At 38.4% G+C, this 16,000-nt stretch overlaps 1 protein-coding gene across 1 annotated transcript; it reads left to right on the top strand.

The window, feature by feature from the left end:
• The first annotated feature begins 280 nt into the window (after positions 1 to 280).
• Positions 281 to 15,942, top strand: LTA4H (leukotriene A4 hydrolase). Its single transcript, XM_080392645.1, has 19 exons — positions 281 to 610; positions 1,635 to 1,765; positions 3,851 to 3,971; positions 4,486 to 4,554; positions 5,221 to 5,325; positions 7,665 to 7,717; positions 8,317 to 8,389; positions 8,702 to 8,842; positions 9,083 to 9,106; positions 10,120 to 10,190; positions 10,298 to 10,409; positions 11,332 to 11,476; positions 11,558 to 11,661; positions 12,003 to 12,073; positions 12,637 to 12,691; positions 13,507 to 13,602; positions 14,097 to 14,179; positions 14,982 to 15,086; positions 15,413 to 15,942. The coding sequence occupies exons 1-19, from the start codon at positions 296 to 298 to the stop codon at positions 15,531 to 15,533; spliced, it is 1,995 nt and encodes a 664-aa protein (XP_080248771.1). The 5' UTR covers positions 281 to 295; the 3' UTR covers positions 15,534 to 15,942.
• Positions 15,943 to 16,000: the final 58 nt, after the last annotated feature.

Raw genomic sequence — 16,000 nt, 5'->3', positions numbered from 1 at the left:
CAGCGCTTGTCTGCAACAGCTTTAATTTCGCAAAGAATTGCTTTGTGCCTGTAGGGTAGGGGCCGCATCGGCGGAGGAGGGGAGGAAAAGCAAAACAAGTGTACCTCCCCGTCGGGGAATCGAACCCCGGTCTCCCGCGTGACAGGCGGGGATACTTACCACTATACTAACGAGGAACTGTACGGGTACAACTGCTCTACCAGCCGCCACATGGTGTCTTCGCGCTCCCAGCCTGGCCCCGGCTCCGCGCGGCCAACCAGGTTTCCTGGCGCGCTCCGCGCCGCCTCCTCCCGCGATGCGCCGCGGGCCTCGTAGTTCTCCGCGCGCTGCCCTCGCGCTTCCCGCGGAGGGCGGGACTACGCCTCCCAGAGGCCCTAGCGCGGGGACCCCTCCCGCACTAGGCGGGGCGGCCCCGGTGCTGCCCGCGGTCGCGCGGCTCGGGGCAGACGGCGCGCGAGCGATGGCGGCGGACCCCAGCTCCTTCGCGTCGCCCTCCTGCTGCCTCACGCGCCACCTCTACCTGCGCTGCCGCGTGGACTTCGGCGCGCAGGCGCTGCGGGGCACGGCGGCCCTCACCGCGCGCGCCGAGCGCGAGGCGCAGCGCTGCCTGGTAACGGCGGGGCGGGGGGGAGGCGCGACCCCCGCGCAGTCCGCGGCGGGGAAGGCGGCGGCCCGTGAGGGGCCGCTCCGGGGCGCCCGTCGGAGGGGGAGCGGCGGGGTGCGGGGGCCGTGCCGCTCGGGGCCGCCTCGGCGGTGCCTCCCCTCGGCCGTCGCCCCGGTCCCTCCTTCCCTGCCGCCGCTGGCGGCCACCTCACCCCCGGGACCCGCCGGTCCTGCCGCCTGCCGGGCTGGAGCCGCCGGCCGGTCGGGCGCGCCCGCGGCCCCTGCGCGCTCCTCACACCGCGCCGCCCGGGCCTCCCGCTTGCCGCGCCTGCAGCCGGCGCGTCGTGCAAGGGAAGGGCAGCGATGCATTCGTTCCCCTTAAAATGGCGAAGAGCCTGTTGCCGAAAAGATGGGAATGAGCCATTGGAAAACTGCGCTTACGGCTTTTTCACGTCTGTGTTTTATTATGCCAGCTACTTTCTCGGTTAGCTACGCAAGTACACGTATAAACTTCATCAGCTTTGCTTAACATGCAAAGTGAAGTTTGGGGGTTGTGGGCTTTTTGCATGCTGGCTCCATAAAATCGATTTGGTCGGCACATCTTATAGAAAACCCCCAAACCATCCTGTTAATAATAAAAGAGTAACACTTCAGTCATGCTGCGTTATTTAACTCACCTTCCATTGCATGGAAGTCTAGATTCTTAATGGGTAGTTCTGGGTGGAAACACTGGCAGGGCCTTTTCTATCCTTCTCATTTCATAGCAGCACTGGGAAGTCCCTTCTAGTTACCTTGGTAAACTCCTGTTTTCCACTTCCACGGTCAGAAGTTGGTTATCATCCTCTTTGCCCTCCAGTTTTCTAATTTGAGTGCTGCTCTCTTAAAACGCTGGTTCCTAGTGCTCAGTCAGTTTTTCCTGTTTTTGCTTAGTAAATACTTCTTCCTTCAGAGACACTTGTGTTTAAGATTTTATGAGTGCTACATTCATTATTGCACTATTTAACGGGTATGTAATATTTGCTTCATTACAGGTCTTGGATACAAAAGACCTACAGATATTTAAAGTGACCGTAAATGGACAGGATGCAAAATTTGGTTTTGGACAAAAGCACAGTTTCAAGGGGACCCCCCTGGAAATCACACTTCCTTTTGAACTAAGAAGGTATGCATTTTTCCCTGTTCCTTTAAGTGGTTTCCAAAATGCACTGTGTAAAGTGCTTATGTGCCTGTAGGATCGTTGTGTAAAGCTTGCAAACACTTCATAAATTTAGGGTGATGCATTTATTTGGCATGATCATGTAGATAAATTTAGTATTTGGCTTTCATTAGACAGCCACAACTCTGGGAGTCTTTGTACGGGTCCCAAGGGCTTACACCATGTACAAAATGACTTGCTAAAGAAAATAGTGGAATGATGTGTAATGCATTACAATTTTTCCAGTGCTGCTTGTCAGTAATATTCTTTCTGCTTCGACTACCTGAATTTTGTCATGTTCAGAATTGCTACAGTATGGCACATACCAAGTTACAGGCCCTGTTTGCCTTTCTTTCATACAAGAGTTGATCCTGCATTTCTCTAGAACTGCAGGTTACGACTCTGATTATATAGAAACATGTTTTCAAATAATAAATTTTTTATTGTATTGACTATGCTAGGCCCGAATCCCTAAAAACTGAAACTTGAGTTTTAACAGCATGATGAAGAATGAACTATCATAGTCTACCTTCTCAGTTGCAAAACTAAAAAGTTGTTGACAAATTACAGTAAATTTCTTGGCAATTTGTATGTTGTAACTGCATGGTATGGCATGTGCCCAACCTGCAAGCTGTGGTTGTATAAGGAAGTTCCTTTATATAAATAAAATTGTATACTAAGTTGGTTCTGATTGTTTTGTTTTCAGAAGTTTACTACCTCTACAAACTCATGTCTGGTTTCTACTTATTTTTTGTTGTCATTGTTCTCTGAATTAGTGCAATTTAGAAACATACAATGTGGAAAAGAATGTCATACAATAGCTGCCCTTTCTAGGGAGACGCTCATGATCTGATATGAAACTGATCAAATTAAGTACAAACAGGCTACAGCAGAAACATAGGCCAGTTTTTGTTTGACATTCAGCTTTTCTTTTTATTGCTAATTTCCTTGTAAGAAAAAAGCTACAAAGAGGGACTTATGAGTTGTGATCGTAAGAATTTATAGTCTTGCGTGAGATACAGTCCCCCATGAAAATATCAATAAAACTGTGATAGGAAAGGGTAGGAGTTACAGCTGAAAGCCTGACTGTTCACTAAGCAATGTGCCTTAACAGTAATATAAATTATTTTCTCTTTTTCTTGTCAAGTATGTACTTTGGAATACTGGTTATAAACCAGATACATATACCTAGTCAGCTTATCTAGTGTCCGGTTCCTCTGATCAGCTGAAGTTTGTTCTGTTTTATGCTTGGATTGTTAATTCCGGAGAGTTGCATGTGTAACCTGGAACTTTCCCATAACAGAAGCAAGTACTTCTGTGTGCTTTTGGTGTCAGTGATGGTTATGATAATGGTTTTAAAAAATAAAAAGTATGAATGTCAGGTTTGTGTGTGTTGTCTTGTTAGAGAGCTGATACCTGTCTTGCACAAAACTGTTAGTTTTTACTTTAGACCTGTTCTGAATCCCTGAATTAAAATGTGAATGATTTTTATTTTTCTTGTTAACCCTACTGTTAACAGGGTTTCTCAGGATTACTGTTTTCAGTATCGATGTATGTTTTTCTGCTTAAGGATCATACTTACAGAACATAGCATCAGCTGCAAAATCTGAATTTCATTTACAGAATACACAAATCCTATGTTATTGAAACATGTATGTTCTTTTATAGGCTTTATAGACTTTTTTGTTTGCTTATTGCAGTGAGGTTTTTTTATACTTATGTGTACAGCATTAGATAGTTGGGACAAAACTAGATGTACATAGCTCATCCAAATTGGTTAAAGTCCATGTTCGCCTTGCAGAGAGGAGAGGAAAAATTTCTGCTTAGTAAAGAAAATAATAGAAGTGTCTTGGGACGTTAAAATTAAACTAAACTGGCTAATTTTCACTATCATAATTTAAAGGGAGAGGTTGTTTTTAATGTGCTACTTGTTCTTAATTTTAATGATTTTGGACAGTGCTGCAGACCTGTTCTTCAGAATCTTTGTGGAAGAGTTTCAGTAGTGGTTGGGAGTTGTGTCAAAACAGTCTGACTGTATTCTTTATTACACAGGGGACAAGAAGCAATTGTTGAAATCTCTTTTGAAAGCTCTCCGAAGTCTTCAGCTCTCCAATGGTTCACTCCAGAGCAAACTTCTGGAAAGCAACACCCGTTTCTCTTCAGCCAGTGTCAGGTTGAGTGGATTTTAAAATATCTTTTTTTTTCAAACTCATTGACATACTGCTGTAATACCCCTTGGTTTCCAGAGAGTTGGAGAGGAAGGCTGACATGGGAAAAAGTACAGTAGCCCATAACTTGTTGTGAGTGTCAAAGGTCTTAAATGAAAGCAGTTAATAAGTCAGGACATGGCTGAGATTTTATTATATATTTGCAATTTAATCATTCCAGATCTGCTTTACCCTCTCTAGTGTTCTTGTTGAAGAACATGCAGTCCTCTGCAATCAATACATGTGGCTATTGATCTGTCTTACTTACTGTTATTTCGTTTAGAGAAGCCTTAACGATGAAAACTACTATATGCTATGTGATAGGAAGTGTTTGTTTGTAGGTAATTAATTCTCTGGATGAGCTGTATAGATGCCCAATATATTATGTTTGATTTATTTCTATATATCTGCATTATCAATGTCTCTGCATTAGAAAGATTGTTAGTTTAGCTGTTGTTGGGTTTTTTTTATCCCCTCCAGGCTATCCACTGCAGAGCCATCTTTCCATGCCAAGACACACCTGCTGTGAAACTGACCTACTATGCAGAGGTAGATGAACCTAAGTCATGTGTGTCTAAAGACACACGATGGGTGAATTGTAGTTTTTTGTAGCTGCCAGCATGTGGCCTAAAATAAAAACAGAGAATGACAACTGTAATCTTAATGTAAGAGCCATGTTCCCTGTGGCACTTCCCTAGCTTTACCGTTTTCTTACGTATATATCATCTCCTTTTTCATTCACATGTATCTTTATTTCAAAAAAAGGAAAAAAGTGCTGTGGTAGAAAGAAATATCTTCTTAAATCAGGAAAAGCTGTCAGTAAGCAACAAACAGTGTTGTAGTACTTGAAATTACTCTCATATATGCCTTAAGTAATATATACTGGTACATAGTTAAGGGATCTTTGCAGTCCTGGTATAAAATAGTCTGATTGTTATAAGAAAGCAAAAAGCAAGATGTGCAATATGACATTACAGTTCAGGAGTATGAAGAAAGTGAAACTTTTAACTTCTGTCAGAGGTAATTTTTCTGGTTAATGAAATATTGCCAGCTTTAAGACAAAATTTTCTATATGCCTTATATTCTGCTTGGTAGAGAGGAGTTAACAGAATAAATCTGGGCTACTCTCTTTGCTGTTGCTGCTTCTAGTATATTGTATAATCATGTGTGCCACCTGAGTTCCTCATGGTTGGGTAACCAAAATTTCTGTTTCAGATATCTGTTCCTAAAGAGCTGGTGGCTCTTATGAGTGCTAATCGTGATGGAGAGGTGCCCGACCCAGAGGACAGCAGTCGGAAGATATACCGTTTCAGTCAGGATGTAAGTGCTCCAGGCTAGTAAAGATGCTTAAGGTCTTATTCAGAACTCGTGCAGTTCATGGTCACTTCAGATAGGGTTTTGATGTCATTGCTAAATCATGTGACTTACAATGGATCTTTGCCACTATAGAAATATGAGGTATTATGAATCTCCCAGCTCTGGAAAGTCACCCAGAGCAGGTGATGTTTACTAGTTGTTTTGGCATTCCCCGAAAAGCCAAATTCGAGTTTTGAAGATGTTTAGTATACTGAAAGCTAGTACTGTCAAAACCCTTTCTGTCTGCGCTGATTCTTGGGAAGTAATGCATGGACTTGAATAACATGAGAGTGAGTTTTGGAAAACAGGTCCTGCAGATTTTAAGTTTACCAGGATCTCAGCAGTGAAGCTGAGCATTGGAATCGATTTGTAACTTGAAGTTAGGCAAATTCTGACAACATATTTTTTTATTTTTATTTAAAGGTGACAACTTTGGGTTTTATGGAAACTATCTCTAGCTAATTAGAGATTACCATTCTGACTGTGAAGTTTTATTAAGTGGTGCAGCTAGTTTAATGATACCACTGCTCCTAAAGTGGCAATCTCAATTTACTGTTGTGGCATTTTTGTTTTACAGCTTCTTGGGTTACAGTTCTGATGTTTATGGGGTCCCTTGGTGAACCAAGTACATTTTGCTGAACAAGCAGATAAAATTAACTTAAATTTTAAAAAGAAATTGTTTTAGGGACCTGATCGGGGCTGCTGAGGGGACCGAATGACTGCAAGGAGGGATGGCATTGTGTGACTGGCAGAGAAGAGGGAAACCTACTCTGAACTGCAGCAGCTGTTGGGTTGATTTGGCTGCTGTGTGAAACCTGAGAGAGGCGATAGGGGAGGGAGAGAGGAAAGTAATTGTGACCTTATCTGTGAGCTCTGTGTGTGGTGTTCTGCCTTCTCTGTGAAGCCAAAACATTTGCTGCTCTTGGTCTAGTGCATAAGGCTTCTATGTTGTATGTATCCAGAGCTGTATGTTATCTGGAAATACACTGTTGGTAAGTTTGGTGGACCTGTACAAGGAATAACATTTAGTTTAGTTGAAATTGTACTACCCTTTCTAATATAGAAAGCTGTTAAAATAATTTGTTAGAAAAGGCATGTGTTTCATTCAACAAAAGAAGTCAGAATGCATTAAACACAAAATAAATCAATGAAAAAAGACAAATGCATCACAAAAAGACATATGCATTGTCTAACATACAAAATCATGAGACTAATTTTTTTTAAAAAGGCATGTGTTTCCTAAACAAAAAAGGAAAATGCATCACACTCTGGGGTATGCATGTGTGCTGAGCTCACCCAGAGCTACTTTTTTTGTTCCTGCGTGGCCAAGCTGGTAAGAAGCATAGTGGTGAGCAGCCTCTGTAAAAATGAATTTATAACCCAAGAGCCACTGAAATTTGAAGTAATTTCAGAATTTCAGGTTAACAAATTGGGCATCAAAACGTAGGGCTATATTGACAGTCTTAATAACTTGTCTATAACACAAGTCAGTGGACTTAAATCTTTTCAAGAATATATTCTGTGGGTTAATATGTTAAATTAAAACACATATTATATGGGTATTTTAATTATATTGTAATGGTTTGGGGATACTAGTAGAACAAAATTTTTCTGAAATGTTGTCTTCAAGTAATTATGATTTAAAGTGTTACATATTTAATATTGTTTAGTCAGATAAAATGGAACTTTTACAGGGACAGCTGTATTAACCCCTTTTTTCCCCAGAGCACTGGGATGAAGCATTTCTCTATAAAGATACTGTCATTTTGGAATATTTTTCATTAAAATAACAAATATTTAGAATTTATTGTAATTCCAAATTTAGAAATAAAATATATATATATATTGCTGACTCTTTTGTATCCATAAATATTCTTGTTTACCTGAATTCAATAAAGCTCTTCCTGCATCTTTCTGTGTGATACAACTGCCCTTTATCTGAGCAGTATCTCTTAACTTCTCTTCCATAAAATTTAATGGAACTGGAGTGAATATGGAAAACTGATTTTCTTTTTGACCAGTAGCTGAACTAGTGACATTTTTGTAGGCAGATTTTTTTTCAGAGATGCTACTTACAATTTTGTGGCCTTTACATGAAACATTTGTGAAACAAGTACTACTTGTAGATAAAGAAATACCATTAGGGGAGAGAAAACAATGCCTTTGTTATAATATAAGGCAGGAAACTGTGGAGGAAATACGCACACTTCTTCATTTACATACCTTTGTTTTTCTTTGAATCAGTTGTGTTGATAGCTCACATTGCAAATAAGATTTCTTTTTTTTCTCACATTCTCCACTAGGTTCCCATACCTTGCTACTTGATTGCTTTAGTGGTTGGAGCTTTAGAAAGCAGGTGAGTGCATCTGCACCAAGTATATATATTAATAATCATAATAAAACTTAAGTTATTCTTTTTGTTTCTTGGTCTTGTTTCTAGTTTTAAAAGGTCTTTCAGTGAACCAGTGTGTTAACAAACTGCTTGTATCTTGATTCACTCTTGCATCGTTTTCTCTATAGAGTATACTTTTGCTGTAAGTTAAGTAAATACCGTGAAGAATTTGAAATTGATTGGAACCGCTAAGAGCTTTTTCTAGTTCTGGGAATAGTATCTTTTTCCTCAGGTAACAGATGAGCCTCATCATATACAAGAGGCAGAAAATTATAGCTTCAGCCTCCTTGCTCATCTGCACAAGGATGTGTTAATCTAACCCATAACAGTGCTTTTATATTACGGCTTTGCAGAAATGTACGTTCTATTTACGTGTCCCGAAGAGTGGATATGTGTGCTTTGTTTTGTTTTCTAAAATTTACTTTAGTAGTGGAGAGGAAAAAGTGACAAAGATTCAGCAACAAGGTGTACTTGTGAGCAGTTAAACATGTGCTCTCTGTATTAGTTTCCCATAGAATTATTTCTGGCTCATCGTGTCTTAGTGGCATTTTTACTTTCAACAGAAAGATTGGCCCAAGGACACTGGTGTGGGCTGAAAAGGAACTAGTGGATAAGTCAGCCTATGAATTTGCTGAGGTGGGTAATTAACAAAAAAATCTTTTGTAAACTAACTTTGTTTAACATAGTATTGGAAAAGGAACAGACTGTAGTTCAGTGTTTTGTTCACGTATAGCTGTGCTTTCTCTACCTCCCACCCCAAAAAATGCTGCTGTTCTGTTGGAACACAAAACTACTACTGAAAATAAATATTGATTCGGTCTTGTACTCATTTTGCATGTGGGACATGCCAAGATGAAACAGAACGAAGTACAGGATCCGTAGCTTATTACTTGTTCGGTGTTTGTAGTCAGAAGTCATGTTAGAAACTAATGTGAATTCTTGTTTCAGGCTGAAGCTATGCTGAAAATAGCAGAAGATTTAGCAGGACCCTATGTGTGGGGGCAGTATGATTTGTTAGTCTTGCCACCTTCTTTTCCTTATGGTGGTATGGAGAATCCTTGTCTTACTTTTGTAACTCCAACACTATTGGTAAGTGTAACACTGACAAAAGTCAGCTTTTGCTTAGGGCTTGCTTATCCATCAAGTGATGAATATTAATCACTGGATTATTGGATAATTAAATTGGATTAACCTTCCCTTTAGCAAGAACTGTAAATGTTGCTGCCTGCTTTGCAGTGAGGCAGGTAGGGATCATCCATGAAACTGCATTAAGTAGTATATATTGATGTTTACTTGAACTGACAATTCCCTTGTCTTTTTATTTTTTAGGCAGGTGATCGATCTCTGTCAAATGTAAGTGCAAAATAGGTTCATGTCTTCAAGTAGAATGCAACTTGAAGTTGTGTCTTAACTTTTTGTAATAGATACCTGAAAACTTGGTCTTTTTTTCATTGGGGGAATTAAAAGTTATGGCAGTAACTCAAGAAGTCCTATAAAGTGAGTTTTAGTTTAAAGTAAACTTTAGAAAACTGGAGACACATCTATTTGTATAACAAAGAGATGAAAACAACATGGGTGTCTGTCTGCCTAGGGGGCTGACTGAAGTAAGCTGGTCAGTATCTTTTGTCCTGTCCTGTGTATAGATATGTTTAAAACCCACAACTGAGTTGATCTCAGTGAAGTTGTTCGTAGAGAACTTCTTTCACTGTATGTCTGTATGCACTAGAACTCACACTGTGTACAGCTTTCTTTTGAAGCAGAAATCATGAGTATGATTTGAATAAATTTTGTTTTTTCTGGAAGGTTGAGTATTCTGGATGCAGTTTTATCTCACGTCTTTCTACTAGACTGATACACTGCTAAAAATAAAAATAATGTTGTCTTATCCCAATAGTACTGAAATATTTGACATGGATACTTTTTAATATATCATGCTTCATTATCCTTCTGGGGGTGACTGTTTTCTTACTATTTGATATTTGAGAACATCTCAGCACTGCAGAAGTTGCTTAGGTGGGGAAAGTAGTACTAGCCTGTCACTTGGCATGGGTCCAGCATTCTGAAATGTGACTTCATAAACCTGCACTGTACTACCAGAGGAATTATTTTTGCTGATCAGTGTGACTCTATGACTTGCAGGCTGGCCATTCAAAATTATTCCTGGAGAAGGTTTAGTAGCATAGTGTTAGTCCTCTAAATAAAATTCTTATGGATAAGTTTACAGAGCTGTGAATGCTAACTGGCTTTGGGGATGTAATGCAGGAAATGAGATTCCATTAGGATTTTTTTTTTTTTCTGTTGGGATTTGATGTTCATTTTTCAGAGGAGTCTAAATAGTAGATCTGTCATTGTTTTCTGTGGTTTAGGTTATTGCTCATGAAATCTCTCACAGCTGGACAGGAAACTTGGTAACAAACAAAACATGGGAGCATTTTTGGTAGGTGTGATGTTCAATGCAATGCAAATCATATTTTATAGTTAATCTGTAAAGAGACCAACTAAATTCATTTTACCAAACTGCTGACTTTATCAATGTATTTCCAGGTTGAATGAGGGACATACTGTATACCTGGAACGCAGGATTGGTGGTCAGTTGTTTGGTGAGCAGTTCAGGCACTTTCAGGCCCTGGGAGGTTGGAGGGAACTGCAGAACACGGTAAATATTTTTAAAGTTGTGATAACTTCATGTTTAAGCCTATACCTAAATAAAATAAAGCTGATTTGTTGTGTTACCTACAAATAAGACTTGTCTAGTCAGCTTTTCTAAGACTTTTTTTATTAGAGGATGAACAACTTTGATTCCAAGATATATGATCTCTTCCCAAGGTAATAGTTTTAATATACTCAGACTAGATTTTTGAACTGTTCTAAGCTGTTTTGTAAGGGTGAATATCTTTATAGGCTCTCTTGTTTGTTCTGGGTATGGCTAAATTGCAGTATTATCTGTTAACATACAAGCAGCTGAAAGCTTGTCAAAATTATCTGCAAACATGACCATCAGAATTTCCAATGCCTCATGTAACTGATTTTTCTTTCCTGTGTACTGCATTATAATTTAGCATATTCTTAATCTGTTACAGTCTAGGAAGGTGGTTTAGTTTTGTGTTTTAAGTAGCATAGTTGAACTACAGTTTTCAGATTTCCAGCCTGTGATATTTCCAGCCCTTTCATTCAGTTTGGTGATGCAGATTACCTGGTTTACTATGAGTATTTCCTCGGATTTTATTCTTTATACCACCCATCTAAATCAAGTAGTTTAAATAGTTTGTTAGTAAACTATATTTATCCCTTTATTAGGTGCTCATGATTATGACAGACATGACAGCAATTAACTGCTTTGAGACAACTGGAGCACAGAGTGACTGATCCTAACACCTTTCCGTTTGATACATCAGACACTGATAAAACAGATTAGTAAATAGGTTTTGTGCAGATTCACAATGTGAAGAAGGAGAATGAGAAAGAATGCTTTGAAATGAGGCCACCCTAGTTTTGGATGGGTTATAAATGGGATTAGTAGTGATTTGCAAGAGTGCTAGTTTTCCTAGTGATTATATTTTCTTGTGTCTTTATAACAGATAAATACTCTTGGAGATAAAAATCCTCTAACTAACCTTATCCCTAACCTGAGTGAAGTAGATCCTGATGTTGCCTATTCATCTGTTCCGTATGAGAAAGGCTTTGCTTTGCTTTTTTACCTTGAACAACTTCTTGGAGGACCAAGTAAGTGTTAGTCAGACTTTATGTATTACTGTTTCCTATTTCAATTTCAAATGCTGAAACAGTTTGTTTTTTAACTGCTAGATGTCTTCATTGGCTTCTTGAAGGCTTACATTCAGCAGTTTGCTTATAAGAGCATAGTAACGGAGGACTGGAAGAAGTTCTTGTACTCATACTTCAAGGATAAGGTTGGCTAGCATTTAAAACTAATTGCTTGAAACCTTTTAATTATGTGAAACTATGGCATAGCTCAGGAATTACCTTCTTCAAAGGACCTGTTCTTTATCTTTCTCTTATTTATCTCAGGATTTTAATATGATGTAGTCTGGCCTCTTACAAATACAGGTTTGCATTAATATGCCTTTTTTTTTTTTTTTTTCTAGAAAGGAATATTGTTTTGAAGTAATCTGTATAGGATTCTCCAGGGTAATTGGAGAGATGTTAAAAAGATTGAAACTAGTTTTCGTAGGATAAGCTTTTCTCTAAAAATAACATATAAAACTGAATAAGAATTTGTGTTGCTTTCTAGGTAGCTGTTCTTGATAAAGTTGACTGGAACTCATGGTTTTATGCTCCAGGAATGCCACCAGCGAAGCCTACGTAAGCTGCATTCTTTCATAGCTCTTTTGCTTCTCCAGATTGCACATGATTTTCCAAACACAGTCATGAAGCAGTTTGTAAACAGGGTGAAAGTCTTCCCACAAACCTTTTATTAGAAAATGTCCTAGTACTATGCAGAAATTCATGTAGGAGAAAAATGCGTAGCTGTTAATATTTTCAATTTTTTTATTCTGGTAGAAATTAATTTTGCTTTGAAAGTTGCCAGGACAGATTCTTTTTTTCTGGCAGTTTGTTACAGCAATATTCTTCTTTTGGCTATAAGCTATAATAAATGTGTGAGCGTATGTGCTCAAAAGTATTGGTCATTTTAGGAGTGTATGGATCAAAGGATAGTATCACCTATGCACAAAGTGCTTCTAACTAAAACTGAAATATATTGTGTTTTAATAGATCTTCTGAAAATTTTGTTGCAATATTGAGTTCAAGCCTACAATGAACAAATGTGGAGCTGTTTGAAAATAACGTATAAACATTCTTGTGAAAATATTGCAGGAGCTTTTTGTGTTTCCGAAGTGTGATCCTTTGTTTTTAATATTTGACAGGTATGATATGACACTAGCAAATGCTTGTGTTGCCTTGAGCCAACGATGGATCAAAGTGAGTGGTCAAAGAACACCGAGGTGCCTGTATCTTGAAAAGCTAGTTCTCTTCGTATAGTGAGCCATTCTCTTCTGAAATCTATCATTTGCTGAGAGAGAGTGTTTTCATGGCTGCCAGGGATTTTGCATTTCATAAGCTAGCCTTTTATCACAGACTCTGTGGATTTGCTATGACTTCTGTATGTGAAGTGCAGTACGTATTTTAACAAGACACACATCCAGCTTTTGTTATGTGTAATAAACAAACTGGGAATAATCTTTTTGAAACTGATGTTACGGCTTGATTTAAAAACAAATGCCAAGGTATCTCTATATTACTGATTATATTGTATCAGCCATAGTTTCCCTACATTACACTGGACTAGTATGCATTTCTTATCAAAATCATAATAAGTAACTAATACCACACAATTTTCTCATAATTTTAAGCACAGAATTCATACAACTAATAGAGAATTCAGCATGCCTTCCTTTTGTTAGCTCTGTGGCTTTTCACTGTACTTAGCATGTTATCTTTAACTTAATGTTACTTTTTACATAAAAAAGTAGTTGATTTTTCACTTTAACACAAAGGCAGTGGAGATAAAATGTTAGTGGAGAGAAAACAAGTTAATTGAAGTGAGGAATACCAAGCATCAGGCGGTAGCTTAAGTCCCTCCCTTCCCCTTCTTGTAACATCCTGCACAAATACAGATCAGTATCTTTTTTTTATGTGGAATGACACAATAGTAAATGTGGATTTCCAAACAAGAAATTATAGCTGATTATGCTTTGAAATACCTATTAAAAACTTAAGTAACCATTCTCTTTTAGGCAGAAGAGAGTGATTTGGGCTCATTCAGCTCAGCAGACCTCAAGGATATGTCATCTCATCAGTTGATTGAGTTCCTGGCACTGTTGCTTCTGGAGGTAAATGTGTGCCTGGGGTAACTTGATTTTGGTATCATAAAAGCAGACAGAACTCGCAAGTGTGCTTTGGAATTAAGTTGTCTGTTTTCTTCTAAAACTTGCTAAAATAATCTGCTCTTGCCATACATAGTTACTAAAATGTTCATCCGTGCCTCGCTGATTATGTCTGGCTCTTCAGCTAACAAGTGACATACAGAGTATTTTGGACTGAAAGGTAAAAGCAAAACTGTAAGGTGCTTAAATTTGTCTGCATTTGATGTTAAGCTAGAAATAAAATGGAATGAAAATACTGGATATGGGAATTTGCTAACGTTTATTCCTTGCTCCTTCCCCAATACTATGAGAAGGTGAAAGGAACAAATACAAATATTTGTCATGGTAAACTTTTAATTCCTTTGTAACATCAGTCTTCTTGCATGAACCTGTTTATTTTTGGAGTATGTGGCTTGAAGTGTGCCTCTGGCTTGTTCTGACTATGCAATATACTTTTTCAGGCTCCTCTTCCAGTGTCACATGTCCAACGAATGCAGCAAGTGTATGACTTCAATGCTATAAACAATTCTGAAATAAGATTCAGGTTAGTTCTAGTATGGGCATTTTTCTACTGTTAAATGCTTTCATAAAACAAAGTGTCCTGCTTCATAAATGTCTGAGACATACTGTTGTACAGAACTGGTGTAGGTTTGGGGGGATTTTTGTTGTTGTGGTGGTGGTTTTTTTGTCAGTGCACGTGCAAGCATGCTTACCAGAGCACTTTGTATTTAGACATGCCAGTTGTTTAAAAAAAAAAAAAAAAAAAAAGGTATTCTTGAGGACATAAACAGTCTTAACAAGTATCTTGAAGTATTGCATATTTTGTTGCTGTTATGTACTTAGATACATTTGCAATAATCATGGTTATTCTGCCTTAACTAACTTAGAGCTCTTTGTTTCTTATTAAAAAACCTAAATATTTTAAATATACAGTATAGTTTCTAGTTCTTGTCAGTTTCTTATTTTTAAAACCAAACAAGCACATGCCAGTTGCTGGAGTTGTTTTGTTTGGGGGTTTTTTTGTTGTTTTTTTCAATCACTTGGTCAAATACGACAAGTGCCCTGTAATTCTGAGTGATGCATTTGGACACTACTGTAATATAAAAGTTACATAGCTGCAGAAGATCATTGGACCATTTTGGAGAAACTTTGAAGCAATTTTTTCCTATTTTATAGAAAAGTCCACTTCCGTAATGTGGTAGTCAGGCACTAAATATTTAATGTTGAACTTAGCTAGAATCTCATTCCCCTGGTGACACAGCACTGCCCAGGAAAAGAATTGTGAGCTAAGTAATCATCACAAATGAACATAAAAGTGTAATTTTAATTTTATTTTTTCTCCCCAGATGGCTGCGCCTCTGTATCAAGTCCAGGTGGGAAGAAGCTATTCCTCTGGCTTTAAAAATGGCAACAGATCAGGGCAGGATGAAGTTTACTCGACCCTTGTTCAGGTAAAAGTAATGTCCAAATTGTAGGAGCTCATGCTGTTGACATTTTTAGTATAATGGAATGTATAATACTTGACATTGTACGTGTATTTGTTATGTTTCAAAGTGATATAATACAGAATTTTCTGTATACTGTGGACAAACTTATCTTCAGAGTCACTTTCCACTTGCTGACTTTTTGGATAGAAGAAAGCTTAGTCTTCCGGTATACACTTTAATGCGAAGCTTTCAAGGCAAAAGTAAAACCTTGAGAAAACCCCCATTGTACTATTTTCAAGGATTTTTGTAATAATGAGTTGGGTTTTTTCTTTTTTTTCCTCCTTTTACAGGGACCTTTACAATTTTGACAAGTGTCAAGATCTGGCTGTAAAGACATTTCTGGAGCATAGAGCCTCTATGCACCCAGTCACTTCAATGCTTGTGGGCAAAGACTTGAAACTGGATCAGTGACAAATTTACTGATTTCTCTGAAATGTTCTTGTTGCTGAAAGAAGAGGCTGATTCCACAAACTGTTGATATGCGTGTTTGGTTATGCCATAAAGTGCTCTGCTGCTTTAGTACTAATTTAGCTTAAAATGAACTTTCCACCTCAAGTTCGGTACTTTCTGTTTTGCATTTCCAAGTAAAACAGTAAAATTGCTAAATCTCTGGTATCGGGAGAATGGTTTTGTTACAAGCAATTTTTAGAACACAGATAAAAGCTGTTCTAAGATGTAGTCGTTTGTCAGTCGTGGAATTCAAAAACACAGAAAATTAATTGGTGGATGGTACGGCTCTTTGTGCACAGCTTTCTTTTTCATAGCAATGTGGTTGAAAGGTCCACTATCTGAAGTCTGAAAAATAAATCTTTTCATTGTCTGCTTGTCTGTGTATTGATCTGTATGAAAATTTTGAAATAACAGTTTTATTTACTCTT

Source organism: Falco punctatus (assembly GCF_963210335.1).
Source record: "Falco punctatus genome assembly, chromosome: 6".
Classification (NCBI taxonomy): Eukaryota; Metazoa; Chordata; class Aves; order Falconiformes; family Falconidae; genus Falco; species Falco punctatus.
This window is presented reverse-complemented; position numbering and strand designations above follow the sequence as displayed.

Bases quoted from the DNA above. Each gene is read 5' to 3' on its own strand.
- LTA4H (XM_080392645.1), top strand. From the start codon at position 296: ATGCGCCGCGGGCCTCGTAGTTCTCCGCGCGCTGCCCTCGCGCTTCCC. The intron at 4,555-5,220 runs GTAGATGAACCT...TTTCTGTTTCAG, and splicing joins AACTGACCTACTATGCAGAG to ATATCTGTTCCTAAAGAGCT. The intron at 9,107-10,119 runs GTAAGTGCAAAA...TCTGTGGTTTAG, and splicing joins GTGATCGATCTCTGTCAAAT to GTTATTGCTCATGAAATCTC.